This window comes from Suncus etruscus, chromosome 6 (genome assembly GCF_024139225.1).
Source record: "Suncus etruscus isolate mSunEtr1 chromosome 6, mSunEtr1.pri.cur, whole genome shotgun sequence".
Lineage (NCBI taxonomy): Eukaryota > Metazoa > Chordata > Mammalia > Eulipotyphla > Soricidae > Suncus > Suncus etruscus.
The window spans coordinates 116886815-116901496 of record NC_064853.1 but is presented as its reverse complement, the minus strand read 5'-3'; the positions used below and the strand labels follow the sequence as shown (position 1 = coordinate 116901496).

The 14682-nt window shown below is 38.3% G+C and overlaps 1 protein-coding gene across 1 annotated transcript in view; it reads right to left on the bottom strand.

Annotated features, from left to right (window-relative positions):
* Positions 1-14682, bottom strand: part of HECW1 (HECT, C2 and WW domain containing E3 ubiquitin protein ligase 1) — a 328209-nt gene that overhangs the window by 195396 nt on the left and 118131 nt on the right. The window contains exon 3 of the mRNA XM_049775686.1: positions 13283-13598. Coding sequence (XP_049631643.1) covers positions 13283-13598 — 316 coding nt within the window. The remainder of the gene's footprint in view (positions 1-13282; positions 13599-14682) is intronic.

Here is a 14682-nt window from a genome sequence, read left to right as displayed (position 1 = left end):
GATTCTTGAGTAGATACAGGAGTAAGATCTTAGCACTACTGGGTATAGACCACCCCCCCCATATCAAAATAAGCACAGTAAAGAAACAAATATTATATTTCTCTTGAGTTTTATTAAAAATAAAAATGCAATTTCCACATATCTTTATTTTTTAATGTACAAACACAAAATATAAATTGTGTTGGGAGCAAATTGAACAGGTAAGGAAAACTTATCCACTCACTACCTAGGTATCTTGAGGACAGGAAAGGAAAACTTATCTACTACCTAGGTATCCTGAGTTCAACTGAAAAATAAATTTTACTTAAGGATTAAAATGTGATCTCTATTTTTCACAGAATTTGCTTTGTGATGACAGAGTCTCAGAAAATTCTCCAACGAATTTTATTATCTGCTTTGACTACAGTTTTGACTATCATATTATCAACTGAAAGTTCCAGAGAGAATTGTTGCCTTTTGAAGTACAAGCCAAAGAATGCAGAAATTGTTCTTTTGTACAAAAGGGGAAATCTATGGGGGAAGTAATGAAGGAGATCTTAAAACTTAAGATCACTCTTCTATGCTTTTCCCTCAGATTGTTTCTTTGTACACATATTCTATCTGGTTGTGCCTAAACTGGGAAGTACAACTTGAGCCCTGCTATATTTGAACAGGGAATCAGATATAAAGGAAAATTTCTTCAAGAATTATTGCATATAAGGAACCAGTCAGGGAATTCATGAGTGCATGTGTTTTAGCCAGACCAATTTTAGTTTTGGCCCTAGAACATTAAATTTTAAGTCTCTGAAAATTGTTTCTTAAGTACAAGGGGAAAAGATCTGTACTTTCTTTAATCTCCCTCAATTCTCAGAATATGTTTTTTCCAAACTTTAGGATCAATAATGGAAAAACAAAAATGTTATTCTAGATAGCATATAAAGTATTCAATTAAAAAGTAAAAGTAGGGGCTGGAGAGATAGCATGGAGGTAAGGTGTTTGCCTTTCATGCAGAAGGTCAGTGGTTCAAATCCCGGCATCCCATATGGTCCCCGTGCCTGCCAGGAGCAATTTCTGAGCATGGAGCCAGAAATAACCCGAGTGCTGTCAGGTGTGCCCCAAAAACCAAAAAGAAAAAAGAAAAAAAAAGTAAAGTAAAGTGGTGGACGCCATTGCTAGGGGTACCTGAGTGCAGCTGCTTTGAAAGTGCCTCCCACTAGGAAGCTCAGAGACTTATGTGACTTAGACATGCCCGAGCGGGGTGGGGACAGAAGAGCACTCCATTTCACTGCATGGCCCCATGCTACTTTTAGCAAAGAACTCCAACATAAACATAGAAAAAACTATGCAGCAAATGTGACAATAGGGAAACAATGCAAGCCAACATCAAATATTGAAAATGAAGATGGCAGTTCCAATGACCTGAAAAAATGTAAACCACCTAATTAGCCTCTCAGATAAGGAGCTTAGAGTAGAAATATGAAGAATATTCTTAGAACTCAAAGAAAGCATAGATTGAGCTGAAAAGACCACAAAGACAGAAATCAGAAAACTCCAGACTAAAATAACAGGACAGAAAAACTAAGTAGATGAAATAAAAACCTCAATAGAAAGCCTCTCCAATCAAGAAAAAAAGCTGAGGACAAGAATAAGTGAACAGAATTGTTCTATACAATTCTATACAGTAGAAGAGATTGGAAAAGAACCTTAAAGCAAATGATCAGACAGTGGAAAAATACTCAAGAAATGTGAGCAGATGAAAATTGAAGTCTTTGATAAATTCAACATAAACAACATAAGAATCATTGGCATCCCAGAGACCCAGGAAGAAAATCCCCAGGAAGACTCAACAGTTAAGGACATCATTGCAGAGAAATTCTCAGATCTAAAGACGACAGGCAACCAAATCCTACATGCCCTAAGAGTATCAGCTAAAAACGACCCAAAGAAAAGCACCCCAAGACACATCCTAGTCACAATGACATATCCCACAGATAGGGATAGAATACTGAAAGCAGCAAGATCCAAAAGGGAAATTACATTCAAAGGAGCATCCTTAAGATTTACAGCAGATCTGTCACAAGAAACCCTCAAGACTAGAAGGCAGTGATGGTATATAGTGACAAAACTCAATGAAATGAATGCTTCACCTAGAATACTGCACCCAGCCAGACTCACTTTCAGGTTTGAAGAAAGTATACATGGCTTCACAGATAAACAACAGCTCAGAAACTTTACAGACTCAAAACCAGCCTTAAAAGAAAAACGGAAAGGTCTGCTCTAAGACAAGAAAGACTAACAGACAAAACAAACTTCTACATTAAATCCCATGACATTAAACCTCATGACAATTATCTCTCTCAATGTCAATCATGTAAATGCACTGGTTAAGAGGCACTGAGTGACAAAATGGATGAAAAGCTGAACCCAACATTTTGCTGTCTACAAGAAACACATCTGAATATTCAGAACAAATATAGACTCAAAATTAAATGTTGGAGAAAAATTATCCAAACAATTCCCTTAAAAAAGCTGGAGTGGCCATATTAATATAAGATAATGCAAACTTAAGATTCAGAAAAGTTGTAAGGGACAAAGATGGTCATTTCATATTAATCAAAGAATATGTTCAACAGAAAGAAACCACACTTCTAAACACATATGCACCCACTGAGGGACCAGAAACATATTTAACACAATTGACAAATCTAATAAATATATCAACAGCAACACAATAATAGTGGGAGACCACAACACTGCCCTGTCTCTCCTTGATAGGTAAATCAGGCAGTGTTGTGGTCTCCCAATAAGAATATAAAAGCTCTGCAAAGAGAAATGGAAGAAAGTGAACTGGTAGATATATACAGGACACTCCATCCCAAGGAAGCTGGATACACATTCTTCTCCAATACGCATGGGCCATTCTCCAAGGATAGACCAATGCTGGCCCATAAAACATATCTCCATAAAGTCAAGAGGATACAAGAAATGATACAAACTACCTTCTCAGATCACAAAGCACTGAAATTAGAAGTGAACCACAAAGGGATACTTTAACACCTGGAAATTTAACAGCTCACTACCAGTGGGTCAGAGATGAAATCAAAGAGGAAATCAAAACATTCCTGGAAACAAATGACAAAGAAGACACAAATTATAGTAATTTGTGGGAAACAGCAAAAGCACTACTAAGTGGAAAGTTTATAGCTTTTCAAGTGCACATCATTGCCACAACAGCTCCAGTGGAGTCCGTGACATGATGAAAGCCATGTTCTCAGACCTGAGGCAAAAGCTTCATGGAAGTTAGTCTCCTGGAACAGAAAGAAAATATTCCCCACATCATGTACTGCTTCTGGGAACAATGATTGTTTTTCTTACTCCATGCTACAGTAACCTGAGGACACTGGGTTCTATAGAAAACCCACAACATAATTATTTGAGAACACGTTAATGATTTTACAAATCACACAGAAACTTCTGAGAATGATTTTTTAGAAAAGAAGTCGTTAGCAGAAAATTAAGGAATTTTGCTTAAAAGCTATCACTAGAAAAAAACCGGCTATCCTTTGCAAAAGCTGGCTCCCTGTGTGTGACACCAGGCGGGGAAAATCCGCGAAAGTACACCGGCCCAGTGGGGCTCAGCTGTGAAAGACTGTGAGTGTGACCTGTCTATGTCTGTCTACTGTCCTCTTGCGTGAAACTCTTGCGAGTGGGGCAAAAAGAGCCTCCAGAAACCTCGCTCGCCCAGACGCCATTTTCAGGGAGGGACTTCAGAGCATAAAAACCGGCTATCCTTTGCAAAAGCTGGCTCCCTGTGTGTGACACCAGGCGGGGAAAATCCGCGAAAGTACACCGGCCCAGTGGGGCTCAGCTGTGAAAGACTGTGAGTGTGACCTGTCTATGACTGTCTACTGTCCTCTTGCGTGAAACTCTTGCGAGTGGGGCAAAAAGAGCCTCCAGAAACCTCGCTCGCCCAGACGCCATTTTCAGGGAGGGACTTCAGAGCATAAAAACCGGCTATCCTTTGCAAAAGCTGGCTCCCTGTGTGTGACACCAGGCGGGGAAAATCCGCGAAAGTACACCGGCCCAGTGGGGCTCAGCTGTGAAAGACTGTGAGTGTGACCTGTCTATGTCTGTCTACTGTCCTCTTGCGTGAAACTCTTGCGAGTGGGGCAAAAAGAGGCTCAGAGGAGCACGGCCGCTCCGCTTCGCTACGCGGCCGTGCACTCTTTCTAAGGAAAGAACTCCATTGCAACAAGAAGGAAAAATCACACTAAGAACGGCGCTATATCACAGAAGCAAACATTTCTCTCTGGACTGTCTTCTCTGTTACATGCTCGGGCCTAAGATTTGACCCAGTGTGAGGCTTCATCCACGGAGGACTCCCCTCCCTTAGAGGCAAGTCAGCCCATCCAGAAAGGGAGGAGCCAGAGGAGTGGGCTGCCTACATCATATAGACAATGAATACCACTACAACACGTAGAAAAACCCACAATACAAATGTGACAATGGGGAAACAGCGCAGGCCAGCATCAGACATAGAGAATGAAGATGACAATTCTGAGGACCAGATAATGACTGAACAACTAATCAACCTCTCAGATAAGGACTTTAGACTAGCAATATGGAAAGTGCTCAACAGACTCCAAGAAACCATGGATCGAGTTGAACAGAACACTAATAAGAACCAAGAAAATATGAAGGCAGAAATGACAAAACTCCAAACTGAAATAACATGTCAACTAACAGGCCTGAAAAACTCAGTAAACGAAGTGAATGACAAAATGGATAAGCTCTGGGACAGGGTATCAGAAGCTGAGAATAGACTTGGTGCTGTGGAAGATGAGATACATAACAATTCCATACAGCAGGAGAGATTGGACAAAAAACTTAAAGCAAATGAGCAGACAATGGAAAAATTAGTCAAAGAATGGGAACAGACGAAAATAGAAGTCTATGATAAGATCAACAGAAACAACTTAAGAATCATTGGAGTCCCAGAGACCCAGGAAGAAAATTTCCAGGAAGAATCAATGGTCAAGAACATCATTAAAGAGAAACTTCCAGAGCTAAAGAATATATGTGATCAAATCCTGCATGCCCGAAGAGTACCAACCAAAAGAGACCCCAGAAAAACCACCCCAAGACACATCCTAGTCACAATGACAAATCCCACAGATAGAGACAGAATTCTGAAAACAGCAAGATCAAAAGGGGAAATCATGTTCAAGCAAGCTTCCCTGAGATTTACAGCAGACCTGTCACCAGAAACGCTCAATGCCAGAAAGCAGTGGTGGGATATTGTGACAAGACTGAATGAAATGAATGCTTCACCCAGAATACTATACCCAGCAAAACTCACTTTCCGGTTTGATGGAAGAATACATGGTTTCACAGACAAAAAACAGCTCAGAAACTTCACAGACACAAAACCAGTCTTAAGAGAAAAACTGAAAGACCTAATCTAAGACAAGACTACCCAAAAGACACACCAAATTTTGAAATAAAGATGGCGTTAAATCCCAGGACAATTCTTTCTCTCAACGTCAATGGACTAAATGCACCAGTTAAGAGACACAGAGTGGCTAAATGGATCAAAAAACTCAATCCAACCTTCTGCTGCCTACAAGAAACGCACCTGAATAGTCAGAACAAACATAGACTCAAAATAAAAGGCTGGAGAAAAGTTATCCAAGCAAACAACACCCATAAAAAAGCTGGAGTGGCCATACTAATATCAGATAATGCAAACTTTATACTCAGGAAGGTTGTAAGGGACAAAGACGGACATTTTATATTAATCAAGGGGTACGTAGAGCAGGAAGAATTCACTCTCCTAAACATATATGCACCGAATGAGGGGCCAGCAAAATATTTAATACAACTGCTGACAAATCTGAAAAATAATATCAACAACAAAACAATAATTGTGGGGGACCTAAACACGGCTTTGTCAACACTGGACAGGTCAACCAGACTGAAACCCAACAAGAATATACTAGACCTGAGGAGAGAAATGGAAGAAAGAGGCCTAGTGGATATATATAGGACACTCCATCCCCAGAAACCTGGATACACATTCTTCTCCAATGTACATGGGACATTCTCCAGGATAGACTACATGCTGGCACATAAAACATACCTCCATAAGATCAAGAGGATAGAAATTTTGCAGACTACCTTCGCTGACCACAAGGCTCTGAAATTATTTGTGAACTCCAAAGGGACTCAGAAGAAACACTTTAACACCTGGAAGTTAAACAGCCTCATGCTCAATAACCAATGGGTCCGAGATGAAATCAAGGAGGAAATAAAAAGGTTCCTGGAAACAAATGACAATAAAGACACAAACTCTCAGAACTTATGGGACACAGCAAAAGCAGTACTGAGAGGAAAATTTATAGCTTTGCAAGCACACATCAGGAAGGAAGAAGGAGCTTACCTGAGTAGCTTAATGACACAGCTAATAGAACTAGAAAATGCTCAACAAAAGGACCCAAGAACAGGAAGACAGAAGGAAATAACAAAGCTGAGAGCAGAAATCAACGAAGTGGAAACTCAAAAAACAATCCGAAAGATCAATGAAAGCAGAAGTTGGTTCTTTGAAAAAATAAACAAGATTGATAGACCACTGGCAAACCTAACAAAGAAAGAGAGAGAGAGAAACTTGATAACTCGTATCAGGAATGAAAAAGGAGAGATCACTACTGATATGACAGAGATTCAAAGGGTAATCAGAAACTACTTTGAAAAACTCTACGCCACTAAAAATGAGAACCTGGAAGAAATGGATAAATTCTTGGACTCTTATAATCTTCCACGGTTGAAGGAAGAGGATGTAGCATATCTAAACACCCCCATCACCATTGATGAAATTAAAACAGTAATCAAATGTCTGCCGAAAAACAAAAGCCCAGGTCCAGATGGATTCACTAATGAATTCTATCAAACTTTCCAAGAGGAACTACTGCCAATCTTGGCAAGACTCTTTCATGAAATTGAACAAACAGAAACACTTCCAAATAGCTTTTATGAAGCCAACATCACCTTGATACCTAAACCAGACAGAGACGCTACCAAAAAAGAAAATTACAGACCAATATCACTGATGAATGCAGATGCAAAGATCCTCAACAAAATCCTGGCAAATAGGATTCAATGCCTCATTAAGAAGATCATCCACTACGATCAAGTAGGTTTCATCCCAGGAATGCAAGGCTGGTTTAACATCCGTAAATCTATCAACATAATACACAACATCAATAACAAGAAAAATAAAAACCACATGATCATATCAATAGATGCAGAGAAAGCATTTGATAAGGTCCAACACCCATTCTTGATCAAAACTCTCAGCAAGATGGGAATGGAGGGAACCTTTCTCAATATAGTGAAGGCCATCTACCACAAGCCAGTGGCAAATATTATCCTCAATGGAGAAAAACTGAAAGCCTTCCCTCTAAATTCTGGCACAAGACAAGGCTGTCCTCTCTCACCACTCCTATTCAACATAGCACTGGAAGTACTTGCTATAGCGATTAGGCAAGAAAAGGATATCAAGGGAATCCAGATAGGAAAGGAAGAAGTCAAGCTCTCACTGTTTGCAGATGACATGATACTCTACTTAGAAAACCCTAAAGACTCTATCAAAAAGCTTCTAGAAACAATAGACTCATATAGCAAGGTGGCAGGCTACAAAATTAACACACAAAAATCAATGGCCTTTCTATACACCAACAGTAATAAAGAAGAAATGGACATTAAGAAAACAACCCCATTCACAATAGTACCACACAAACTCAAATATCTTGGAATCAACTTGACTAAATATGTGAAGGACCTATACAAAGAAAACTATAAAACTCTGCTCCAAGAAATAAGAGAGGACACACGGAAATGGAAACACATACCCTGCTCATGGATTGGCAGGATTAACATCATCAAAATGTCAATACTCCCCAAGGCATTATACAGATTTAATGCCATCCCTCTAAAGATACCCATGACATTCTTCAAAGAAGTGGATCAGACACTTTTGAAATTCATTTGGAACAATAAACACCCTCGAATAGCTAAAGCAATCATTGGGAAAAAGAATATGGGAGGAATTACTTTTCCCAACTTTAAACTGTACTACAAAGCAACAGTTATCAAAACAGCATGGTATTGGAATAAGGATAGGTCCTCAGATCAGTGGAATAGGCTTGAATACTCAGAAAATGTTCCCCAGACGTACAACCATCTAATTTTTGATAAAGGAGCAGGAAATCCTAAATGGAGCAAGGAAAGCCTCTTCAACAAGTGGTGTTGGCACAATTGGATAGCCACTTGCAAAAAATTAAACTTAGACCCCCAGCTAACATCATGTACAAAGGTAAAATCCAAATGGATTAAAGACCTCGATATCAGCCCCAAAACCATAAGATATATAGAACAGCACATAGGCAAAACACTACAGGACATTACAGGCATCTTCAAGGAGGAAACTGCACTCTCCAAGCAAGTGAAAGCAGAGATTAACAGATGGGAATATATTAAGCTGAGAAGCTTCTGCACCTCAAAGGAAATAGTGCCCAGGATACAAGAGCCACCCACTGAGTGGGAGAAACTATTCACCCAATACCCATCAGATAAGGGGCTAATCTCCAAAATATACAAGGCACTGACAGAACTTTACAAGAAAAAAACATCTAACCCCATCAAAAAATGGGGAGAAGAAATGAACAGACACTTTGACAAAGAAGAAATACGCATGGCCAAAAGACACATGAAAAAATGTTCCACATCACTAATCATCAGGGAGATGCAAATCAAAACAATGATGAGATACCACCTCACACCCCAGAGAATGGCACACATCACAAAGAATGAGAATAAACAGTGTTGGCGGGGATGTGGAGAGAAAGGAACTCTTATCCACTGCTGGTGGGAATGCTGTCTAGTTCAACCTTTATGGAAAGCGATATGGAGATTCCTCCAAAAACTGGAAATCGAGCTCCCATACGATCCAGCTATACCACTCCTAGGAATATACCCTAGGAACACAAAAATACAATACAAAAACCCCTTCCTTACACCTATATTCATTGCAGCTCTATTTACCATAGCAAGACTCTGGAAACAACCAAGATGCCCTTCAACAGATGAATGGCTAAAGAAACTGTGGTACATATACACAATGGAATATTATGCAGCTGTCAGGAGAGATGAAGTCATGAAATTTTCCTATACATGGATGTACATGGAATCTATTATGCTGAGTGAAATAAGTCAGAGAGAGAGAGAAAAACGCAGAATGGTCTCACTCATCTATGGGTTTTAAGAAAAATGAAAGACACCCTTGTAATAATAATTTTCAGACACAAAAGAGAAAAGAGCTGGAAGTTCCAGCTCACCTCAGGAAGCTCACCACAAAGAGTGATGAGTTTAGTTAGAGAAATAACTACATTTTGAACTGTCCTAATATTGAGAATGTATGAGGGAAATGTAGAGCCTGTTTAGGGTACAGGCGGGGGTTGGGTGGGGAGGAGGGTGATTTGGGACTTGGGTGATGGGAATGTTGCACTGGTGATGGGTGGTGTTCCTTTTATGACTGAAACCCAAACACAATCATGTATGTAATCAAGGTGTTTAAATAAAAAAAAATTAAAAAAAAAAAAAAAGCTATCACTAATATTCTGTGCTTAAAAGCTATCATTAATTTTTTTTTTTTTTTGGTTTTTTTGGGCCACACCCGTTTGACGCTCAGGGGTTACTCCTGGCTATGTGCTCAGAAATCGCCCCTGGCTTGGGGGAACCATATGGGACGCCGGGGGATCGAACCGCTGTCCGTTCCTTGGCTAGCGCTTGTAAGGCAGGCACCTTACCTCCAGCGCCACCGCCCGGCCCCATCATTAATATTCTTAAGAGTAATAAAAGTAAGAATCATTTAGCCATAACTTTGAATCAGTTATAAGAAGGAAGGGCTCTGATAGAAGAATCTAGGGAAAAGCCCATAGCAAAAACCTGACAGCTGGAGACACTTGAAGGACTGTGACAGATTCATATGAATAAGGGAGAAATAGATCAGGTAAAGGAAACAGGATTTCTTATGTTCCTAAGAAAAAGAAGGCACATGTTGATTATAAATAATACAGGGCAAAAGATGGGAACCACCTATATATAGGACTAGACTATGGCCCACTTAGCAAATATTCTGAAAGTCACATTTTTAAATGAAACCGTGAAATGGAAATAAATTTTTAAAAAGACAAAACAGAAAAAATAGCAATCAAAATTTTATTGTATATGATACATAATATATAATATATGCTTATATATTATTATATATAGTTAGTGCTCAGTGGGGACTATTGGGAACTCTCTAATGCACAACACGGGTTTGATTCCTGGCACTACATGAACCCCAAAAACATTATCCAGTGCAACTTTGGAGAACCCTGAGCATCATAGGGCCTGAGCAGTATTGCTTTTTAGGCTCTTGCATTGAATCACTGATTTGGATGATGGAGAAATACTGGTGGGTACCAAAGGTTTCCTGAGAATAATTGGGTACACCACCCCCCAAAATAAAGAATTTAAAGATTCAGAGATAAGACTTTGCAAAGTAGGTTTTTTTTCCAAAGCTGGAATAGCACTCATTCTTCCGTGATTCTATATTGCTCTCTTTCTCTCCCTTTCACTTCTCTAAGTAAATTTCTTTAAATAGAACTATTTTACTTCACTAAAGCTACATAGATAAGCAGGGCAAACTTTTGACATGTGTGAGGTTCCAAGTTTAATAATCCTACTTGTGTGGTTCATAAGCATTACTAGATCCACAGTTAGGCTGAGAACTGCCAGAGTAGCCCCTTAAAAATACATTTTTAAAGATGGAATTTAAATGGAAAAGGTGAAAATACTTCTATATTTATATAAATACATTAATTTACTATCATAATGATTAGAATTATTTTTTCTTTCTTGTCACTTTTTATTAAAATGTTTACCATAATTAAGATCACATGTTTACAATATTGTTTACATTTATAGTCTTGGTGTATATTTACTTCACACCACCACCACCAAAGAGTTCTAGACCCCTTAACCCCCATGCTTCTGCACCACCTCCATTTTATCTATGCCTCACTTATACTCAGATTGTATAATAATACCCAGATTATGTTATCAATCAATATCATTTAAACTTTTTGTTTCCATATAGATCACAGTTTAGTGAGATCAACCAGTGCTTGTCATTCTTCTTTTGACTTATTTATCTCAGTTTAATGCTATCCAGTTCTATCCAAGTTTCAGCAAATTGTTTTCTTAGAGTATCATAGTATTCCACTGCATATATATGCCAAAAATTCTTTGTCCATTTGTCTGTCATTGTATATTTTGTCCCCATATTCTGGCAATTGTACTATGTGATGAGCACAGGAATGTGCTCTTTTTTGGTTTAGGTGTTTTTGTGCTTTGGAGGTAGATGATAAGAAGTAAAACTAATGAATTAAAGGAATTTCATTCTTTATATTATTTTTTATTAAAAAAAAACTCCATAGAACCTATACAATACAACCAACAGTGAATGAAAGCATGGGCCTGTCCAATTAAATGATAAATCCAAAGGGTTTCTTGGGCCAAAGCCAGCAATTCTCAGAGCTTATTTCTAGTTCTTAGCTCAGGGATCACGTACAGTGGGTTTTAAGGGATATTTTTGATTCTAGAAATTGAATCTAGGTAATTAACATGCAAGATAAATGCTCTACCTGCTATACTACTCCTCTAACCCCTTCCCTCACTGAGTTATGTTAAGCTTCCAGTATTGCTTTTTTAAATATTTCAATTTTTCACTTTTTTATTACTTAAGTATTTACATATTTTTGAGGGAAATAGTATTCTATTTTTATATATATTTTTTATTTAAACACCTGAATTATATACGTGATTGTGTTTGGGTTTCAGTCATGTAAAGACCACCACCCATCACCAGTGCGACATTCCCATCACCAATGTCCCAAATCTCCCTCCTCCCCACTGAACCCCCGCCTGTACTCTAGACAGGCTTTCTATTTCCCTCGTTCATTTTCATTATTAGGATAGTTCAAAACGTAGTTATTTATCTAACTAAAGTCATCCCTGTTTGTGGTGAGCTTCATGAGGTGAGCTGTAACTTCCAGCCCTTCTCTCTTTTGTGTCTGAAAATTATCCATATTTACATATTTTTAAATAGAGGCTGTACCCTATGGTTCTTAGGAGAGAGCATATGGACCCATATCTAGCAATGCTAGGCTAAGAGACTGAATGATTAGAATTATTAATTATAATCTTTGATTTAGATCTCTTAAGCCAATTACACAGAACTATTCTCTTTGTGTGGGTAAGCCATGTGCATTTTTGAATCTTTAACCCTAAATATAAAACTTGTATTTAATTATACTTTATTTGTCAAAGCAAGTAAATTTTTACTGCAAGACTTTTTCCTAGAAACACCGATTTATAGTGTTTGATTCTGTTCATTTGCTGACATTTAAGAATCACTTTCCAGGAAACTATCCTTTGGTAAAAAGCTTTTTTTATAATATGCAATTAAGACAATTGAGTACATGACTAAGAGCCATGACTAATCTTACTGATATATAGGAATTAGGGTGATTTGTGTCCACCCTTTATCCAATAGAATAGTTTACAAGTTAAATAGGTATTCTTTGCCAGGCTGTAAATGTAGCTCATCAATTCTTTTTCATGATACTCAGGAATAAGTCAATGGAATTCAAATCTCTTAACGATAGAATCTGAGATCAGTGAAAAGGTGTGACTGCAAATCAGATTAAGCTGTCACTAAAATCACATGGCTTTTTTTTTTGTGTTAATCAACAGAAGGATGAGAAAGCCATGCATCATTCTTATCTGATTCTTATCTGAACTACTGCATTAATAGGGCAATCAAAGTGATTTCACTGTTAAATTACTAATAACATTGTTCTTTTTATATCTTTATTTAAACACCTTGATAACAAACATAATTGTAGTTGAGTTTCAGTCATATAAAGAGCACCCACTGTTTAGGGCATTGGTAATGCTATTGTTCTTGCCCTTAGGGTTGCTGTAGTTGGATGAAAAATATATCAGTGGTCACTTGGTGATAGTGACAGTATCAGTAAGCAAGGCCACATATCTCCCTCCATATTCATGGATACTTCACCCACTTTCTTCATGGTAAAAGAAAAGAAATAAAGAACGCATCCTAAACTCAAACAATACTCCCAAGAATGCTAACTCAGAAGCACTATATAGCAAATCTAGCTAAACAATTTACACTCACCAATGAGATACATGCCGATCCAGTCTCCAGCATCCACCTCTTCCTTTATATCCCAATGGATCACAAGATCTTGCGAGTGTCCTATGGAATAGTAGGAGCTGCTGACCATAAGTGTGGAGCGGCTATCTGAGGTGACCAAGTCAGTGTCACTGGTGGAACGAGGTATGCCATGGGGGCCTGTTCTGATGGCCATGCTGTGCAACTGACCGGGGTTGTAGCTATGTCTCAGTGGTTCCTTGCAGCGACGTCGGTTCTGGGAATTTCGAGATGGAGATGCCATGGCAGCCAGGCCTAAAAACCTGTTCTGGTACAGATTCTGTGGGGATAAACAGAATAAACAGGAACAAAGATGATGGTGTCTAAGTCACTATCTAAACAAGGAATAAAGGATGTGCTGGGGGAAGTGAGATGTTATTCAAAGAATTGTGAGGAAAATTTGAGACCTACACAAAGCATTTTTCTTGAGACAGACAATGTAGCATAGGTTCACACAGGGAGAGCTAGAAGGAAATCTGAGTTTCCCAAGGGATCATGCATTTCCACCTCTGCTGGACTCGGCCTTTTCAAGTCCCCTCTAGCTTCCTTGATATTTGAAGATTTGAAATGATTGTTGCATGGGCCTGAAAGTCAGACTGTCGCCAAATTGTTATCCATTGAGTTCTCCAGCATAAATTCAAATGGATTCTATTTTATCCTCCTTTAGTATAAAATATTATTATTACCACTAATTACTTTTGTGAAACCCATAGAATTTAAATACAATTAGAATCGTTCCTCTTCATAGAGAAGCCATTTCACCTCCATTTATAATCCTCTTTCACTTTACAGCTTGATTCCAAGATATTAAGAATTTCATAAACTTTAGTATCTTCTTTGCATTACATTTTAACAAAATACTCTAGGATCTTCTTTACATTTTAACAAAATGCAACCACAGATAACTATGTCTGACTCAGATATTATTGTAAAAATTGTGTCTGATAAAAGAAAAAATATGTATGATTTTTGTTGTTGGCAACATTGAGCTGAACAGCAATGTCTCAACTATTTAGATACAAGATTATTTATTTTTCCTTTGTGGACCACATCCAGAAGTATGTGATTCTTTTCTCAGTGGTCATTCCTGGATCAAAGGGCCACATGTGATAAACCAGGCAAGCCAAATATTATCTTTCTGGACCCTTAAGAGACTTAGATGTGGTATTTAGAATATCTGGGTGAGGGAATTCAATGGTTTAAAGTGAAGATGCTTACATCAAAATTGGTCCCTGGGTATAGAAAGAAGAGTATAAATAGAGAGTAGAGGGAAAGATAAATGAGAACTAATGTTGTGTATGGTTCAAGGCAATTCAGGAACATCAATTGTATGAAAGACAGAGAAAAATATCCAACCCACAGAT